The 21,237-nt window shown below is 45.3% G+C and overlaps 1 protein-coding gene across 1 annotated transcript in view; it reads right to left on the reverse strand.

Annotated features, from left to right (window-relative positions):
* ADGRL4 (adhesion G protein-coupled receptor L4) overlaps positions 1 to 21,237 on the reverse strand; it is a 658,778-nt gene that overhangs the window by 202,492 nt on the left and 435,049 nt on the right. The window contains exon 11 of the mRNA XM_086954235.1: positions 6,135 to 6,338. Within this exon, the coding sequence (XP_086810361.1) occupies positions 6,135 to 6,338 (204 nt within the window). The remainder of the gene's footprint in view (positions 1 to 6,134; positions 6,339 to 21,237) is intronic.

Consider the following 21,237-nt stretch of genomic DNA (forward strand, 5'->3'; position numbering starts at 1 on the left):
GCATGCCCATTTTGGGCAGCCCCAACTTCTAAGTATAAAAAAATCAATCCCTGGGACCTAGTGGGCTTTCTGCCCCCCCCCCCCCGAGGGTAGATCAGGGACTATTGCCCCATCTGGTCCCTGGGGGGGGGGCAGAAAGACTGAGATTTTGGCAGGCATTGCCATGCCCACTTTGGGCAGCCACCACCCCTAAAAAATAATTTAAAAAAGAATCCCTAGCTTCTAGTGGCCTTTCTGCCCTCCCCAGCCCGGGGATCGGGTGCTACTGCCCCCAGATGCCTTCCGGGTGGGCAGAAAGACTGTGGATTTTTTCAGAGGATAGGGGTATTGGCATGCCCATCTCGGGCAGCCTCCACCCCTAAATTCAATTTAAAAAATCCCTGGCATCTAATGTGCTTTCTGCCTGCCCCAGGGGGGCAGAAACACTGTAATTTTGTGGGGTGGGGGCATTGGCATGCCCATCTTATGCAGCTTCCACTCCTCATTGCAATGAAAATAAATCCCTGGTATCTAGTAGGCATTCTGCCCCCTGGGTGGGCAGATTGGGTGCTACTGCCCCCATCTGTCCCCCACCCCCCAGGGGGGGAGAAAGACTGGCATATGGGGGGGGATTGGCATGCCCATTTTTGGCAGCCCCTAAATTCAAGGGGAACAAATCCCTGGTGTCTGGTAGGCTTTCTGCCCCCCCAGGGGAGAAAAAAGACTAATTTTACAGGGGTGGCTGCATTGGCATGCCCATTTTGGGCATACCCCGCCCCTACTGACAATGTGAAAAACATCCTTGGTATCTAGTGGGCTTTCTGCCCCTAGGCAGGCAGGTTGGGGGCTACTGAAAGACTGGTTAGTGCTTTTTACACTGGGGGAGCAAAGGCCCTTGCGCAAGGGGCTGCTCCCCCCTCCCTGGTGCCTAGTGGCTGGATCCCTGCTTGAGGATAGTCTTCCTGGGGAGATCCCCAAACAGGGATCCACTTGGAAGGATATCATTGGAAAGAGGAGATTCTCCCTTTTCAACAGTACCTCTCCTGACTTTTTACGTGCTCAGGGGACTGAGGTAGCTCCCTGAGCACATTGAAAGTGAAACTGAAAGTGAAACTAAAATGAGCCTATTGGCTCATTTCAATTTCGGTTTTACTGAAATGACGCCATTGCAACTTGCACACTGATCGCCATTTCAGGGAAACCATTTACACAGCCTTTAGAGCTGGGGAAGCTCTTCCCCAGCTTTCGAAGCTGTTTGGGGGAAAAATAATTCGCTCTAGTGCCCTTCACCAGAGGGATTTCAATTACCACGTGAGAGGACTGCCGGACGCCATCCTGTGCATATGCCCACCGTGACTTCGGATGGCTCCTGGCAATCCTGAGCACAGAAGGGGTTTATACGATCATATTTTCTGCAGCACAGCTCGTTAGTGCCTTGGGGAAGTTGAACAATATCAGCCCAACAATGAATGAACTACATGATCTCCTTTCTCCAGCCCCCCTCTTTAAGACCTGCTGCATTGCCTATATATGGCTATAGCTATAAAAACACAGCACTTCTTCATACCAGGCTGAGAAATTATTTCCCTAGGTGGAAAGCAGTGAACAATCGAGGCCTCCCCTACCTATGAGCCCAGGATCATCAACAACATATTCATCTAAATTGCCACTATTCCCCTGAAATTCAGAAAGGAACTGAATATCCATAATTGTAAGGAATAACATCTCCCTTTACAACAAAAAATACACACACACACACACACACACATACACACACCCCTCTTGCAAGACACCAACAAATTTCATAATCATAAAGAAAAAGAACAGTAACACAGATTTAGTTGATTTATAAAGCCATCGAACTATTGCTGGATGCCAACTTTGTCATTACATAGTGTATTGAACACTGTATTCCTTTTAGTAGGTAGTTACCGTCGTTACTCCCAAATCCAATCTAATGCTTAGTTTCATGCTACCTCTGGAGCCAGCAGACACTGAAGTCAATACAAGGAGGTTACTTGTATAATCAGTACTCCGGAACTAAATCTATATGCAGCCTGTGATTTATATCAAACAAATGTTACAGTAGACTAGTGCATGTAACTTTTAAAGTCCACTGACCATTATCAAAGATTTGGAAACTGCAGATTACTGCTCTCTTGCCCCTAGCCTGCAAAAATGCACAAAAAAATCAGAGGAAGTGAATATATCTTTTGTCCTAGCCAACTAATGCTTGAACCGTCATATACTAACAACCTGAAAAGAGGGACCTCTATTTGATGACATGATTAAAGGCACATATTATTGCAGTGCTTTAAAACTGCTGCTTCCAGCAATGATTACTGCACAGTGCATTTAGGATGGGCTTCAACTGCGTGCATTTAAATGTATTTAATGTTATATATAGGTAAATTAATACCAAATTAAATATATTCTGGGGGATTGCCATGCGAAAATCAGCAGACATTTTTTTTTTATTCCACATGCTCCCAAGTTGCTCTGGCTATATGGTGAACTCAAAGGATTCAATTTGCAAAACAAGAGAACTTGTATGTTTAGTCAGCAATTCAAATTGCTTTATTCACTAGTGCAAACTCAAAACATGAGCTTCAATTAATAAATGTATAAGTTCACATATGACAATACCCCAAACTAAAAACGTTTGCACTAGTAGATTAGCAATCCTGGAAAGAGAATGGACATTTCAGTTTAAAAATTGCGCACTCCTCCCCCACTTCACTTTGAAGCTGTTGGAGATTTACTCCTTGCAAAATCCGAATTAAATTAATTTCTAAAATCAGTTTCCATTCCAGGTTAAGAAATAAGCAGGGAATAGACACGCATGAACCGAAACATTGAGACATTGGGAAAGGGTTTGTGCAAGAGAAAACATATATGTTTCCTTCATCAAATAAGTGACAAATTTAAACCGAGAATTCCGTATGAACAAATATTTGCTTGCATATTTCTTCAAGAATAAGTGGAATTGAGAAAAGGACAGCTTTTATGTATCTAAATTCCAAAACAATTAGCAATTTATTCGAAACATTGTAGGCGAGCTAAAGGAGTCCTAAAGGTTTTTGAGAATCCAGTCTGCAGCTTTTAAGCCCTTCACAATTAGGCATTGTTTATTTTAAAATATAAAGAAAAATATGCAAAATATAAACAACTTCAGTTAAATGTATCTTTCAACGTATCACTTTTCAATGTACCCCACAGTTTAGTTTCTCTTTAATTTAGTCTGTTTTCTGGAGACATTGAACAGCTACCCAAACCTCTCTCGTCATTGTATGTCTCTAGGGTTATGTGGATAATCTATTAGAGTATTCTTGGAGGGAAAGATCCTGAATGGAAAGGTGAGGAGTTCTCTATTAGGCTACCAAGGTAGTATGAAAGAGGGTCGCGTATTAAAGCAATTCCTTTAAACTGCGTTTTACAATTTTCAAATGCTGAGACTGGGAAGGTTTCACATTGTGTTATTTCTCTGTGCAAGAACCACGTTAGAAATCGCACAATTGAACATTGTAAGATGGAATGATCACGGTTTGCGGAGTGAGAAACGGTGGTTTCCAATACACCATCTAACAAAGGTATTCGCAGCTTGTGGGCTTTAACAAACCTGTGGGGTTATTGTAGATGTAAATGTGACTCAAGATTTAAGAGTCAATTGAAAACATTTTTAAAATGGAAAAAGGAGGCAGCCAGGCTATTACTGTTGGTTTAAAACTTCTACCTGCAGGTGCCTTTTTTAAGTCGTATTCTATGCTCTTGCATCTATTATTCATTGTGCAAGTTTAAAGTCTTTCATAGTTCGCATTCAATGAATAACAGAGGACGAATGTGATATAACTGACATTTTTGTATTCAATTTGTGACAGGTTACTCATCCAGGACCACGATTTACATATAAGCCACGCAATGCAGAGCAACAAATAAAGTTGCTGCTTCGTGTTAAGTGAACGTGAGAGAGAACAACAGGGCCAAATCTACTGAGATGTTGCGCTGTTGTGCTTTCTCCCAATAGTGGCCCACTTTAGACAGCCTAGCCGCAATGCAGACACCTGTGTACCATAGTGCAAGGAGCATACGATTTTGTACCCAGAGGGGTCCGGTACAAAACCTATGTACCAGAGTCCCACCACATCGGCACAGTTATGGTAACATAGCCACTGAAACAATATAACGCACAATTAGATTGTTTGTTCCTATGCAATGTTTAATATATAATATCAGGCCACCCTTCCAAAAAAGTGCTCCCACCCCACTGCACCCTAACGGGATGCAGGGCACTCCCCAAGAATTTCCTCATAGCTGTTATTGAATGACTCCCCCTTCTCTTAGATTTTGCTCAAAATAGATTTAGATAAACATTTGAAAACTATCTCAACCAACAGGACTCCCCTAACCTATCACTGTAAGAACAGTATTGTAAACAGTATGAAATAATGACCCCAGTCAATGTGTCACAAATCACAATGGAGTAAAATCGTCAAGCAGTGAGTACCAAAGGATGTGGCAGACTTGAACGACAAGGAACCTACTATTTTTTGGACATATGGTACCAGTGTGCACTAGTGAGGAACCCCCATTGAGAATACCCTGCACAGACCTGCACCATGACCCTGATCACGAAACGTATGCACCTCTTTCAGTGCAGGCATTATCTCTCTCAATGTTGGTCTGCAATGGAGACAGATTAGTGTCCTTTGACAACAACTAGTGGGCAGAACTGCATTTGGAGGGGGCAATAGCCATCCTCTCCATATGCAGATGAAGTGATAGCACGCTTCTGTGGGATGGAAGAAGAGGTTGTGAGTGGTCCCTGCAATGCTGTGTCCTCCCCCAAAAAGAACCTTTATAAGGCACACAAACTGCAAGTCACTTCCTAGGCTAGGCTAGGTTAGTTCATTTCTCGAGAGCCTATTTACTTTTACGGGGAAGACTTACCAAGATTTTATGCTGTGTATGTGTCACAAAAGTGATGCAAATAGTGCAAAATCTTTTGTCGAATTTGCTTTCCACCACTAAACATGCTTAGCGCAGGAAATAACGTGAAAGTAACTTGAAGCAACGCATAGCCCTGCTTTTTATTACTTAGCACCAAATGGGCCTACCATAGGAGGTTTATGGGCGTTCCCATGCAACCACCCAAGGTTTCTGATGCTAAACCCTTTTTACTAAATGAAGTAGGCAGGGTTTAGCACTAAGGAGGAAAGGTGTCTCTATGGCCCACAGCAGTTGATTTCAGCGCCGGCGCTAGGTGATGTGGAGGAGAGTGCCGTATTTCTGTGAAAATGGCACTCTTCTCCGCTCAATTTTGCACAGAGCAGCATTTGCAGCTGCTGCACTGCATAAGTTGTAACTCTGGCCCCAGCGTTCATGTTGGTAATGTGACACAGACGCAGGTGCAAATGTATTCCCCGGTTTTCATGGAGGCATGCCCAGATACAAAGGGTAAAAGACACATAATTGATGTACGGAATGCAGAACAAATCAAAACATTCACCTCCAGTCAAGAGATCTGGGTTAAATCCATCATTCTTTTGCTCACCATGCCACCCCAGTTTAGACCTGGCTATATGCAAATCAGTCCCGACCTTGTGCCTCATAGGAACAGTCCAGCTGGAACTGCCAAACCAGGTCCTTCCAGGCCTGGAAACAAGCATCCTAGGACCGGTTTCGGGGTTTCACCCCTTATCAGCCAGGATAGCTTGGTTCCAGTGGCATAGTGAGCCCTGGGGTGAATATATGACATTGTTCTGCATTCTGTCCATCAATAGTTTTTTTTGCATCTGATAAAAATGACGGCTTCTGACATTACACAAGTGAACTATGTGTGGCTCAAAATGCCTTGGAGGAAACAGAGGAAGTTAGGCTTTGGAAATTGTGAGTTAGCCAAATAGTCTAGTATCACAAGACAAGGGAGAAGCAAACAGCAGCTGCCGGTGCAGGTAAGAGTGGTGAGGCCGGTTGGGGGATTTCGACAGACGTCGAGGGAAAACGTATAATTTATTTCATTTTCCCTCGTCTGTCGAATCCCCCCACACCCCAGCACAACCGCTCCTACCTTCACGGCCCGCACCTGGCAGCATGGTGAATACTGTGGTAATCATTTCAAAGTTTGCACCATACACATAATTGCATTTGTAACCAACCTTATTGCTGCTGATATTAATTCCAGTTAGAAACAGCAGCTCTGCCAGAAAGAGGCTGCAGCAAAGGTTCTTGTGAATTGTAGTCCTGGTGCTTTGGATCTCACTGAAGAAGAAGAAGGTGAAGATGCACATTGAGAGGCATATCAGCGAGATGATAATTCCCAGTTGAGTGATCCTTGTAAGCACATTGTCATGCGTAACACCCTGCGAAAGAAAGAGAACAGAAATACCCCTTTTTAGAATATTGGATTAGTGAGCAGAGCAAACACGACGTGCATTTGTGTTTAGGGAGCTCAGATGCGATTCTCATTGTCAGCATTGTAAAGGGTTCTATTACAAAGGGGCTTTCTTTTAAGGTTTCATACATTCTGGGAACAAGTCGAGGTATGAACAATGAGCTGTCAAGCGTGTCCTTGGTGAAATACTTTTCTCAACATCCGCATTTATCGTATGCGGCACAATATTGTTACAGAGACATAGAAGCAAGAACAACTTCTAATTTCTTATCATCGATTGAGCAATACACTGAATACAACAAACAGCAATTCAATATGTCATTCACCCCATTCCTGCTTCGTGCATATCTATTATTAGTGAGTCTGAAAGGAACATTTTCAATGCTATCCCAGTGCGTTTGGCAAACATACCTATTAAGCATCCCTCCATTATGTATATTGCTTTTATTTCATGAGCTGGTTCAAAGAAAACTTAGCCCGAAAAGAGAAGTATACCAACTTACAGAAGAGTGAATACAAAATAATTATATACTACACAGTATAAATAGAATAATAAAATAATTCAAAAGGAACTGTCCTTGTGCAGCTACGAATATACATGAAAGAAAAGGACAACTTTATCCCCAGAACCCACAAGTAATACAACAAAAAAAAACAGATGAGTCAGGAAGCAGTGAAACAAAAAGAAATTCAGGACTCAAAATCGTTCACATTAGGATCATAGAGTGAACAATTACTTTCGAGTCACTTTTAAAAGTTTTGGTCATCATGGTCCAAGGATTTTCCAAGCTGGGGAGCTGAGTGTTGGTAAAGTCAAAATACGTAGCTGCCTGAGTATTAGAATGACCTCTTCACAACTCCCTACACACCCTTAATTAAATGACCAAAATAGTAAGAAACTGCTTGACATTATATTGAGACTGTTCAAAGAGCCAACTAAAAGAACAAGCATTTGCAATGCAATAGGTCTCGCAGTTGTTAGAGTTTGAGCCATTGGCATTGTAATTGCCAATGCCTTTTATTTACGTTTTATAAACTAACACATAAATAAAAGGCATAGCCATTTACAATGGCAATGGCTCCAACTCTAACAACTGCGAGACCTATTGCATTGCAAATTAAATATGTGTTAATACTGCAGGATACCAGGTAGCCCGGTTTCATTTAAAGTGACAGGTTATTTTTTTGTTATTTAACTATGCTTGTTTTCACAGATTTGTTGAAACACTTAGCTGTGATCTTCCGATGGACTAATACACACTTTGGAAATTCATCAGACCCTTGTTTGCCTCTTTGACAGTCACAATGGATATGTTGTCATTCTGGATGGAATTTGTCGCGGACCAGCTCCCCTGGTCCTTCTCTAGTATGTATAGTGTGCTGTGCAGCGTTACGGCTCAATATGGGTGCCTCGAAGCGCTCAATTGGGTTTTCTGTTTTGTGAGCCATTTTAAGGTGACAGAGGGTCGAAATTTAAATTTCTCCAACCTAGATTTTTCCAAATAATATTCTGAACAGTTACCACAGCACACTTTAAAACCGAATTGACTCCGTCCACGCGATTAATAATGGGCAAGCTCTAATTGGCTCTATCAACCTTGCAATGATGAAAGGTGGACTCATAAAGCCTTTCCCAATAAAGTACCCAGCACGCACATTGTGACTCTTGTGCACTGCTGCTGCCATCTGTTTTCTGCACTCAGAGCCGCTAGGTGTGTGCACGGGCGATCTTTGTAACCCTTATGTCCGAATCCCAATTCGAAGACTCCGCTTTTTATCCTTTAGCAGTTGACGAGATGAAAAGCGATTTTACATAAAGTGCCACATGGTGTAGTAGGCGCATTTCATCAGTTCAACAAACAGTGGACTGTGCTGCATTCAAGCGTTACACAGTGCACAGCAGGGATGTGTTGAGGCTTCGTAGAGGTTAAAGAGCAAAGGCGGGAGTTGGAGAGTAGGACGCAGCGGACGTGTGTGACAGTGCAGGGTTTGCGCCCTGGCTCTGTGACAGCGCAGCCAGGCTGGGACAGTGAAGCTGCAGCTGTGAAGAGTGTGGGGTACAGCGCCCCGCCTGTGACAGTACAACACACAGCTTTGGTGTGGGCAGGGCACATTGGAGGTGTGGGACAGTGCGTGGTACAGAGCCCTATCTCTGTGACCCTGCACGGTGCAGCTGCTGTGTGGTCGCGCAGCAGCTGTGCGGAAAGGAGGGCGGGAGTGTAGCGCTGTTGCACTGTGACTGTGCAGGGTGCAGCTGCGGTGCTGATGCTGGGGTACTGTGCCCAGGCCTCAGGACAGTACAGTACAAGCTTCTGCTGCACAGAGGGACAGTGCTGCCCGGGATGTAGAGCCCTAGATGTGCCGCTGCAGTTTGGACAATAATGGGCTGTGGTACAGGGCATTGGCAGTGTGACAGTGCAAGACACAGCTGTGGTGTGGTTGAGTGATAGTGCAGCTGCCTTGCTGTTTCCGGTGTGTACGCACTGTGCCAGCTCCCTTCTCCATTCGTCCAACGCCCTGAAGCGCCTCTGTCTCGTAGCGCCATCTCGCATGCTATGCAGTGGCGCATCCCACGTGTGGTGACGTGCTCTGCTTAGCACGGCGCATCTCATCAACAACTACCATGATAAAGACGGCCTTTCTTTCAGCCCCGTCGCCCCCGGGCCAGTTCACTATTTTGTTTACAGCGCGTTTGTGGGCTGCGCCTTCCATTCCACGGCTCGGGAATGCCAGCCGTCCGCACGCATGAGTAAAACGAAACCAAAACCTACTAGCCTCGCGACGTGAGCTGTCTCGGTAGAAGCTCACGCACGCGACCCAATCCCAAGGCGCATGGCAGAGTCAGATTCCGACACGCGCGACCCAATCCCAAGGCACGTGTCGGAATCCGACTCTGCCATGCGTCTCAATGTGCGCGTGGCCAGCTCCTGTCTCCCCTCGTTGTCGGCTGAGCCGACAGCTGTAGTTCTGTCAGCGAGAGCGTGCTTTAGCGCACTTTTCGCAGCGAGCCCTAAAAATGGCCCCTATCAATATGAGGCTATACAATATTGTTGTATGCATTCGAATGACTAACATTTTCACACACTACAAAAGCTTGCATCTGATAAGAAATATTGTGTTAAAAATATCAAGCACAAAAATATTGTTTTCCTGTAGTTTTTTTTATTATATATGTAGTTAAAACTCGTACATCTTAATTTTTTTTTACATATAACATTAATATAATGTAAATTAAATATATAACATATATATATATAAACATTTACTAATTTAAACTTCCACAAATACATATATAACGTAAGTGTGTAGGGTTATATACACATATATGATGTACGACAATGTAATTATTTATTTTTTTATTATACTTTTCGAAAAAATATGTATCTACTACAATAATAAGTATATTATACTTCCCCTCTTCTTTTACTGTTGGCAAAAAACAGTTGAGTGTTTTTAGGAGATAGTTGTCAACAAATATGTCCTACATGCACACCACAAGGATACACCCCTGGAGAGGTTGGAAATGGCCTCGCGCACCTGCGCCCGCCCCTTTTTATTGGCAGGGTCACACGTGCTGTGACGCGTGTGCTGGATGGGGTGAAGTGGGTGTAAACCAGCCGTGAGGGAGTGGCAGCGGTATGCTGACAACTAGACCTGTCAGCAGCAGATCACTACTGGGGTGTCCTGGCACATATGACATTTTTGCCCGCACTGGAGCGTAAGCGTAGTGGACTGGCCTGGCGTATGCCAGTCCAGCATAAGGGTTTGGATGATGACCCTGGGGCTCTGTGCGTGGTTCCGTGCGGGGCTGGACAAGTAAGTAACAAATGCAAGTGTAGCTGTTGCATCGATTCAGAAAAGGGGGGTGGTGATGGACAGAGTATCTGAATTAAACAGAACAGTCGTACCCAGTCAACAGATCAGGGCTTGATCCATCACCGTTTTTTAGCTCACTGCACCATCCCAGCTCAGAACCTGGCTACATGCAAATTAGTCTGTCCCTGGCCCAGTGCATCATGGGAACAGGGCAGACCAAACTACCAAGCCAATTCTTTTACTGGAAAGGAAACAAGCTTCCGGGGACCGGTTTCTGGCATTACAGCCGTCTTCAGCCCGGCTTGCTTGAATCCTGTTTTTGCATTGGCACAACCTGGGTTACAATCGGCAATGTGTCACCCAGTAACCCAAGTCCAACGACATGAGCCATGTGGACGTATGAGGAATTCACTGACCCTACATTCATCCATACTTCCACATTTTAAAGATCATACACACAACACATCTGTGTGATTCATAATATTTAATGCACGTTTAGTGGAGTGTTACATCTAGAGCAGTACAGAACCAAGCAAAGCCCACTTTCAAAGGCTGGGCCATGTAGGGCCAGCCAGAGTCCTTCAGGGAATGAGAAGTCCAATGGAAGAGGAAGAGTTCAGTCCACAGTCTGATGGCTGTGTCATTGGTGAACAAACAGAATATGGCAGTCCATGTCGAGGTCCAAGGTGAGTTTTAGCAGAGTGTATCGGGGGACAGTGGAAGGTGATGATGCAGAGGGCAGAACCAATCTGAAACCGGCAATATGGTGGAGGTGAATGCTACAGTTTCCTCCGTACCAGAAAGGAGGTTTCACCTGCATCTTCATCCTCTGCTGTTGCATGTGCCTCATGTGTGGGTGGTGCTGGCCTTTCTCCAACTCTGTGTGGTAGTGACACCTCAGGGGGCGGAGATGTGGATGTGGTGGTAGCAGCAGCATGCATCAGTGCCAGGCCTTTGGGCAGCATTGCCATGAGGATGGTTTTGAGGTCATTGCGGAACCCAGCTACCTCTCGTTGGTGTGCAGCCGTGGCAGCCGCTCTCTCCGCATGGCCTGCTCCATGTTCTCCATGAGCCTCCACATGAGTCCGAACTCCCGGATGAGCTCGCTGGAGCCACACTGACAAGACAGTCATTCTTGTCGCACAGTCAGGACTCTGGTGATGTCAGCCATGGTTTGTTGGAGGGCATAGAGCGGACTGTGGGTGTCCATTAGGGACTGTGAGTGGTCCCTGATGTGACTTAGACACCCACATGTAGCATCTAGTTTGTCTGCCATGCGGTCCAAGTCCACCCGCACCTGTTCAGCCAGCTGCTTCTGGCATCCCAACAGATGGCGTTGGAAGGCTGTTTTCTTCGTGGGGGTCCTGGGTGGCAGCCGTGGTGGTGGGTGCTGCCTGCTTTGTGGTCTGTGCAGGGGGTGGGTTCTCCTTGTTGCAGCTGGGCTGGTCTGCTCCTGGAGATGGGCTGCTGAGACTGTCAATGAACTCTCGGAGGGTGTCGGAGTCAAAGGTCTTGTGGTCCTCTTCGTATTCAGAGAAGAGAGGTTGGGACTGCTCTGCAGGAGGTGGTTATTGTCCCTCTGCAATGTTAAGGGGCGATGCAGTTTAACAATGTGTCCATATGTGTGTTGTCGCATTGTACATGTTTACATACAGATTGCATGGCTGTGTACCTCGTGGCTGTTTCGGAGGGGCTGCCCATTTGCTGCGGGACAATGGACATTTCTACACCATCACGGCTGTGTGTTTGTACCTGTACATTATCAAGTAACATTTCCCTGCAATGCAACTTGTGATTGGCCAGTGTCTACACTCAGTTGGCACCACTTGTGTCCTCTGTTCTGTGTTGAAAGTGTTGCAGTTTGTGCCACTGCATTGTCAATGCTGATGTGCTCTGCATGTGATGTGTGTGTGCCGCATTTTGGGGCAGTCACCCCTGCAGCTCTGCATTGGCTGTCCCTTATCCCTTACATGCGGTGTGCCTCTGACTTCTGTGTTTATACAGTGCTGACATGTAGCATGCTTAGTACATTGTTCTCTTGGTGGGTGTTGGGGGCATGGTTTGTCCGCTGATGTGCAAAGCTCAATTGTGCATGTGCGCCATTGTGCCCATCTCCCCCGTCCCCTCAGTCCCTAGTCATCACTCACCCTGGCACTGTTGTGTCCGGTCCTGTTAATCAGTGTCTGCGGTTGTTTGGGAGTTTCTGCTTTGGTTTTTTGCATGACATCATTCCAGCGCCTCTTGACCTTGTCCATTGTCCTCTTCAGTACTTCCACTGCATTGACCTTGTCCACGATGGCCTGCCACCGTCCATTTTTAGTTGGCAATGACACAGGGAGGTGAAGAACAGTTGTTGATGGTGTTCGACCACCCCGGTTATCAGGATCCTGTTTTCCTGCGGACTGAAGCGCTTCTCCCTACTCTTCTTCTCCATGGCCATCCCTGACCCCGAGGTCCCAGGCATCCCGGGATGCTTGTGGGGTTCTGGTTCTCCTCCGTACTTGCTCCGGCAACATCCATGGTTCTTCGCTGTTGTTTGGCATTTTATCTACTTTTTTGGTGATTTTTCCTGCCTGATGCGTGTGAATTGCAGGCCTTTGGCTGGTTTTCACTGATTTTTGTATCGCGCTTGGCCTTATCGTACCTTTTTTTGCGTTTGCGTTTTGCAAATTTGCGGCATGGCATTGATTTTAATGAAGCCATTTGGTGCGTTTTCTGGTGACTATCACATGGTACCACCGTGTTGTGAATACCTGGGAAACACTGCGTACATTTCCAGCGATGTACTGTGATGTTGATGGTTGCATTAAGTAACTTTTGCAATGGTTATCACACGTTCTTGAGAATATACCCCTAACTTGTATATGAACCTTACTCCTTTTGATTTGGTGGAGACTACAAAAGTCTGCTTACATCACATCTGTAAATATGACTATCTCTTTGCATGGGTCCAAGCAATTTTTAAACTGAAAAAATACGCTTCAGCTTATACTTTACTCTTGTTCTCTTCAGTGGGTTTTGCATGGTCTTCTCCCCTTCCTTGAATTAATGTTAACAGTTTCTAACATGACACCCATTTTGGATAATTAATACATCGAATGTAGGTAACTTTTAACTGTGGAAGTGCCTGCAAAAAGGAAACGGCCCCAAAATATAACATGGACCCATCACATTTTTCCACAGAAAACTGACCCTTTTTTTTGCAAAATTTCTAGATGTGACTTTTGGGCTCTAGCACAGCCAGCAACTAAGGAAACCTAGCAAACCTGTACATTTCCGAAAGCTAGACATGCAGGGGATTCCAGGATGGGGTGACTTGTTTGGCTCTCCCCAGGTACTAACACACAGAATCCCTTGCAAATCTCAAACTTTATCAAAAAACTAATTTTTCTCACATTTCTGTGATGAGATGTTCTGGAATCTGCAGGGAGCCACAAACCTCCACCCACCCAGCATTTCCTCAAGTCTCTTTACACAACTGCTACCTCACTTGTGTGGATAGGCCTAGTGCCCACAAAAGGAAACTGCCCAAAACATAATATGGAAACATCAAAAATATTTTTCTGAAACAACCTGGGTTTGCAAGGGAGTCATCTGTGCTTTTTGTCCCGTGCTCAACCGCCATCTAGGGAAACATAATAAATCAAGACATTTCTGAAACCTAGGCACCTGGGGAGTCCCGGAAGGTGTAAATTGTATGGATCCCCCAATGTTTTCTTACCCAGAATCACTTTTAAAACTCAAATTTAACTTAAAACAAAGAATCACATTTTCCTCACATTTTTGTGTGGGAACGTTGTGGGATCACCAGACCGACATGAATGTCCGACCACCCATCATTACCCTAGGTCTCCGGATAAAAAAGATACCTCACTTGTGTGGGTGGGCCAAGTACCCATGACAGATTTTGTATCACGAAATGACCTGGTATTACAAGGGAGGCCCCTTCCATTTTAAGTATTGGCTAGGCAGCCATCTAGGGAAACCTACCAAACCCAGACATTTCTCAAAACCAGTCACCCAGGGGAGTTCAAGGAGGTGTGACTTGCGTGAATCGCCCTATGTTGGCTGCTGAGCCCCCGGACCAAACATGCAGGGGGCACCTGCGTTTTTGGTCCGGGGCTCAAAAGCAATCTAGGGAAACCTATCAAACCAAGACATTTCTAAAAACTAGACACGCAGGGGAGTCCAGGGATGGATGGTTTGTGTGAACATTTACTTACCCAGAATTCCTGCAATTTCATATCTAGCTAAAAAGTAACACTTTCCTCACATTTCTGTTTGACAAGGTTGTGAGTGCACCATGCTGGCACATGTAAAAACGATACCTCATTTGTGTGGGTGCCCAAAGCAATGTTAGACTAAAAAGTATAAAATAAAGCTGCCCTTTTGGACCCACTGTGGTTCCCCCTCAGTTTATCATTTTATAAGATTGTAGGCTCTCTGCTTTGGGCACCCATACAAGTGAGGTATATTTTTTTTCAGGAGACTGATGAAAGCGCTTGGTAGAGGGGAACTTGTGGCAGCACAGTGATCTAACAAATTTTCCACACAGAAATGTGAGGAAAGTACAAATTGTTGAGGTTTGCATAGGATTCTGCGTAACACAATTCAGAAGGATCCATGCAACCTGCACCGCCAGCCATGCTCAATACACACTCACCACCAGCCATGTGCCATCCAGGCACACTACCAACCAAGCACCATCCAAGCATATCGCCAGCCAAGCAACACTCTAGGCACACTGCCAGCCAAGTAGCAGTCCACATACATTTCCATCTAAGCACATGTCCACACAAACAACCAGAAAAATACAAGTGCACACACAGCCAGCCAAATGCCAGTAAACACAGGCCATCAGCTGAACTACATTACACACACACAAACACAAAAAACTTTTGTTAGTGTCTAGAGGTTTCCTGCCCCCTTGGAGGCAGATGTGCCTAAACATACTGCTGATCTGCCCCCAAGTGGGGGAGAAGCCGTCAAACATGTTCACACGAAAAGGAGAGCAGCCCTTGCCTGAGGAGCTGCTCCCTGACATACCCATAAACATATCTCTGATGTCTAGTGGGCTTTCTGCCCCCAGGGAGGGCAGAAAGACTGCGACTATTTTTGGGAAGTGGAGGGGCATTATAGTGCCTATTTATGGCAGCCCCAACCCCTAAGTACTAAAATAATCCCTGGTGTCTAGTGGGCTTCCAGTTCCCTCGGGGTCAGATCGAAAGTAATAACCCCATTATGTCTCCCAGGGGGGCAGAATGACTGTTCCCTTTGTGTTGGGGGGTGGGGACATTGACATGCCCATTGTGGGCAGCCCTTATCCCCCTTTTATTGAAAAAAACAATCATCACTGTTGCCTAAATTGCTTTCTGACCCTGTGGGGACAGATCAGGGCTATTGCCCCCATCTGCACCCCCTGGGGGTGGAAAGACTGTGGCAGTTTTTGGAAGGGGTGGGGACATTATAGTGCCCATTTAGGCCAGCCCCTAAATACTAAAAAAAATACCTGGTGTCTAGTTGGCTTCCGGCTCCCCTGGTGTCTGATCGGGCATATTAACCCTCATCTGTCTCCAGGAGGTGACATAAAGACTGTTCCTATTGTGTTGGGGGTGGTGGCATTGGCATGCCCATTGTGGGCAGCCCTTATCACTCTTTTATTTAAAAAAAAACAATCATCTCTGGTGCTCAGTGGGCTTTCTACCCAACCTTTGGGGAAAGATCAGAGTTATTGCCCCCATCTGCACCCCATGGTAGCCCTCCTGCGGCGATCCCCAAGCAGAGATCCACTTGGTAAGGGTACCATTGAAAAGTGGAAATTCACCCCTTTCAAACAATACTTCTCCTGTGTGTTTCGGTGCTCTGGGGGTGAGTTAGCCCCACAACCACCAAAACAGTGAAACTGAAACAAGTCGATTAGCTTGTTTCAGTTTCAATGTAATGATGTCACCACACCATGCGAGCAATCAGCATTGCATTGAAGTAAAAATACCTTGGGAGGCTTCTCCCCACCACCCGAGGCAACAAAAAAAAGGAAATACCTCTGCTGTTTACAGCAGAGGAATTAGGCAGTGGTGTGCCGAGGATGTAACGGTTACATCCTTGGCACACCAGTGCCACAGCCAAGGACGTAACTCTTACTCACTCAAGGGGTTGAGTGTCATATACAATGCTATTTCTTTTTCTTTTAGCGTGACTGATGCTTTAGAATACAAATGTCTACGGACTCTACATTTGCTTTGCACAGCTTTTGATTTGGTCCTATTTTGTCTGTACCATCTCTTCATAGGTATGTTTGGGGTTCTTATAACTGTTTGATTAACTTTTTTGGGACTTGGTGATCTTTTTTAATTCTTTCTGCCTGACCGACTGTAAGACGCTGTTCATAAGTCACGGGTCTTACTCAGAATTATCAAATCTTTGTACTAACTGGAAGTTTTCACTTTGGTTTCATTGTGCTTGTTTGAAGACTGGGAAAGATGTGACTTTGGGAGTTTCTTGCCCCAATGCCTTTTTATATACTAATGTGGGTATGATTCTACACACAGAGGATGATTTGTTGACTGTGGATTTTCTTCCTCATTTCCTCATTTTAGATTCTTTGAACTATAGTTTTTCCTGGACATAGGACTGTTTGCATAGTTGGCATGTCCTGTCCTTGGGGCTCTGAGGACCACACAATTCTTACTCAATACACGCCATAAGTTGAATTCTTTTTCTTGTGACACAACTCAGGTACAGTTCATTTATTGATTTAATTTTCTCAAGACAAGGTCACTAATATTGGGCGCTCTCTTTGTGATCTTATAAGTCTTCACTCATAGATATCTTGAATATGATGTTGCCTGTCTGACTTTTAAGTTTGAAGTCCTAACCACATTGGTGAAGGGTCTCCATAATTTCAATTCTGCACTTTTGGACTATTTATGGGATGTCTCTCTAAAGGCTGTTTTAGACCTTTTGGTTAGTATCCTTTGTTTCTGCACATGACAATCTCTCTATATGCACTACTTTTGTTTGCTATCTTTAAATCGTATCATAGGCTGAAAAGGGGAGTAAAAAAGATTAAAAAGACAATAAGAATGAGTTGTTGCGATTTATTTTGTTAAACTTGTTTCTACATTGTACAACTGTCACGTATTCTTTCAATCAAAAGCCTTGAGAAAGTTGTCCATGATGTAACATGTGACAACTGTTTCATCTTATGATACTTACCTGTTTGTCACTGAACTTTGGATGCCTCGACAACAAAGTTTTGGATCTGTTTCATTGACAGACCTCGAAGGAATGACTGTGTAGTGCTCTGGATTTATCATTGGTAAATATATATATATATATATATATATATATATATATATATATATATATATATATATATATATATATTTTGCTGCCTCTTTTCGCCAAGTCGCGCACTCTAGCACGGGTGCATTGTTGCGAGGGGCGAACCTCGCTCGTATTATTGCTCTTTTTCCTCTGTATTTCCCAAAGAAAACAAGCACTCGCGGGAGGAGGGTCCAACAGAGTTTTTATTTCTGACCCTCTGAGCACCAGACGCGTTTCGGCTTCTGAGTGTGATGGTTAGTAGTTGGGTTGGGGAAGTCATTGGCAGCACTGCCAGTGGCAGTCAATGGTACAAGCTGCAATGGTCTCCTAACGAGAGCCCTGGCACTTAACGTTTTACAAATGAAGCACTTCCTGGTTGGAACATTTATTAACTATTCACCAGCCCTTAACTATTCACCAGCCCTTAAATGTTCAACTTTAAATTGCTTATTGTAATATGAAGCACCACAGCTGTCAGTGACACCAGCAGACAACAGCAGCATGAATGGGAAGCTCTCAAAATGCCATGACAAATGCACTGCACTTACATTAGTCTCTTCCAAACACATACACACCTGCAATGAATACCACTGATTAGAGCGTCACACATGACATTACATGTTTCCCTACTAGTCAGCATTGCAATCATACGTAATTTTAAACATGTATGCATGTTCTGGCCTACACCAAAAGTGACATGTTTTAAGGCCCTGAGAACAGGCAAGTGGCAGCAGTGTACTGTACAGTACCAATGTGGCAGATTTCTAAGGGCACTACTGTTCAAACAGGGATATGGATATGAGTGATATGAGTTGTGTCAGCTTCTAGGATATATTCTGGATATGTGGCTTATTTGGAATAGCATTCCAATTGCACTGTTGTTGTGAGGCACACATTATTGACAATGTTATTTGAGTGTGCACATAGTGTTACATTAGAGAACAGTATTATAATAGTATACTTTAGCACTTTTGGAGCCACGCGACAACGCTTTCATTGGCACATTTTACCACTGATGTTTTGGTTTCACATATGGTGAGGTATGGCTATGCAAACTGAGAATTTTAGACGTAACCTTTCTCTTCCTAAAGACCAGTGGTAAAGTAGTGCTTCACATGCTTGCAAGCACACTGTGGCATTTATCAGTACATCAGTTGTAAAAGACCTTGCAAGTCAGTTTGTAACAGTAATTAATTGAAGTGTCTGTGTTAGCTGGCCGGCAGTAATTATTGTTTCGGCACATTTGCCACGATACCCGTTGGGTGGCAGCCGCGCTATATAAGTATTCCCTTATATGTGAGTTGACTGTTGAGGTGGAAGCCGGGAGTCAGGGAGCGTAATTCTTTTAAAACTTTCATGTAATTTTATTTGCATTGTTTGTACGCTGCAAACCTGTGTGGCACTTTATAACGATAGAACGCTTTATTGCTGCGTAACTATTTTAAACATTGTTCCTGCCCCTACCTCCACCTTTTCTCTTCCAGGGAGTCCACCCGATTTCTAGCGGCCGATTGAGGGCACTTGGAATGCGGGACTAGGCACTACAAATCTTTCCACAGGCGCCATATTGCGCGTATCCGAGGTCGACTGGCTAGTGTTCAGGGCGATTAGGCCCAGCACTACATATAGAGCCGAACAATCTGCAATTCGTTGATAGTGAGTTGACTCTTGAGGCGGAAGCCGGGAGTCAGGGAGCGTAATTCTTTGAAAACTTTCATGTAATTTTATTTGCATTGTTTGTACGCTGCAAACCTGTGTGGCACTTTATAACAATAGAACGCTTTGTTGCTGCGTAACTATTTTAAATATTGTTCCTGCCCCTACCTCCACCTTTGCTCTTCCAGGGAGTCCACGCGATTCCTAGCGGCTGATTGAGTGCACTTGGAACGCGGGACTAGGCACTAAAAATCTTTCCACCGGAGCCATATTGGGCGTATCTGAGGCCGGCTGGATAGTGTTCAGGGCGATTAGGCCCAGCACTACAAAATGCCCCTTACAACTCGTACGTGCGGCGGACAAGCGCAGCGGGCGCGACGATGGCGCGCCGGAGGTGCGCGCCAGGCCACCTTGCATTTGATGAGCTCCGTAAAGGATTCCTCAAAGGATATGGGAGCAAAGTATGACAATAGTGGAACAGGAGAAATAGAGGACGAAACACCTTGAAAAGTGGAAATCTGTGCTACAAAGTTATTGATCTCCTTTTGCATAGTTATCACCAGTGTTTCTGGCTATTTAACACCTTGGCTGCTAAGGCAATTCCCATCCTGTGCTTGAAATTGCTATTCTTCTCTATTCATGACGAGCTCAGCTCGTCATAAGCACAGCTCCAGTGTGCCTCACTTTTATAATCTGATGTAATATCAAATGAAAGGACACCACACAAGTATATATTATAAAATATATGTGTTTATTTCTAAAACAATCCCCAGTACTCTTTATGAGCAAAGGGGCACAAGCGTTAAATCAAAAGCACAGTGTAACATACAAAGTTGCACAATTATGGATGAGGGCGGGTGGCCACTCAAACCATATATTAAAAAAGTGGTATAAGAGATACTAATCGAACAGTGGTTAGGCCTAGGGCCTAGGGAATCGCTGGGAGCAGTCTGGACTAGCAATGCTGAAGTCGGGAAAAGCCCGCGGGATTCGAGTGCAGCACGTAAAGTCCGGCTTGCACCAATGCAATGTCAATGGTGCGTACAAGTTACACAAATAGAGTTTAAAGATACTTACGCTGAACCTAGAGGAACAAAACTTAAGACACAGACCCTAGAGGTGTGTACCAGTGTGGGAACACCGGCGTTGCAATGTTACCTCACACACAGGAAGCGGGTGCATAGGGTCGAAGTGGCGTCAGGTTTTGACACGCAGGCTCTTGGTGCTTGGAGCTGAAGATGCTGCAGGCGATGGGAAGCAGAAGTGTCCGGTGTGATCCAAGGGTGGATCGGAGTCGAGAAGAATCTGAAAGCAAGGGGGACAGAGTCAGGGTCACTCAGCAGTGACCAGGGTGGAACCAGGACGGAACCAGGCAATGTCGGGTGCAATCAGATGGTTGTCAAGGAGCTTCTCTCCGCTGTCACGTGGGCTCTGGGGCATCTGCGACGTCCAGGAGCATGTCACAATCTGTCCCACGCAGGCTCTCGCCGTCAGCCTTGTCGGCTTCAAGATTGGAGCAAACAACACTTGGAAAAAGCAATCCACGCGGAACTGGGAGATTGCTTCTCACTCGGACCAGGAGGGTCAGAGAGGGGGTTCCTTTCCACAGGAGCTGGTGCAGATCTGGAGCAACCAGAAAAGCAAGTCGGTTTAAGGTTTTCGTCGGCACAGGGGCCACAAGCCATTTGGCAAGTGACCGGGCCAACGCGTCGAGCCAACACAAGCAGAAGGGCCCCACGCAGCACTCGTCGAGTGTGGAGGGGTGAGCTTCGGAGCAAGAGTAGCTCAGGGATGGGGCTTCTCAAACCCCGGTGTACAGCTTCAAGGGTCACTCGTGAACTGCACGGTCGGCATCTCGTGGCCTTTTCAAGATGGCGTGCCCAACGCTTCCAGTCACTTCCATGGGTCTCAGCTCTGCAGGGACTGTGGATCGGGCTAGAGGAAGGCAGGCAAGCTTGATCTTGTTGATCTCTGTCGCTCGAGTTCTGGCGGGAACCGCAACAAAGCAAGGGTCGAGGTGCTGGATGGTGCCTGTTTGCACAGGGTGGTCACTCCTTGACCACAAGGGA

Source organism: Lissotriton vulgaris, chromosome 1_1, assembly GCF_964263255.1.
Source record: "Lissotriton vulgaris chromosome 1_1, aLisVul1.2, whole genome shotgun sequence".
NCBI lineage: Eukaryota > Metazoa > Chordata > Amphibia > Caudata > Salamandridae > Lissotriton > Lissotriton vulgaris.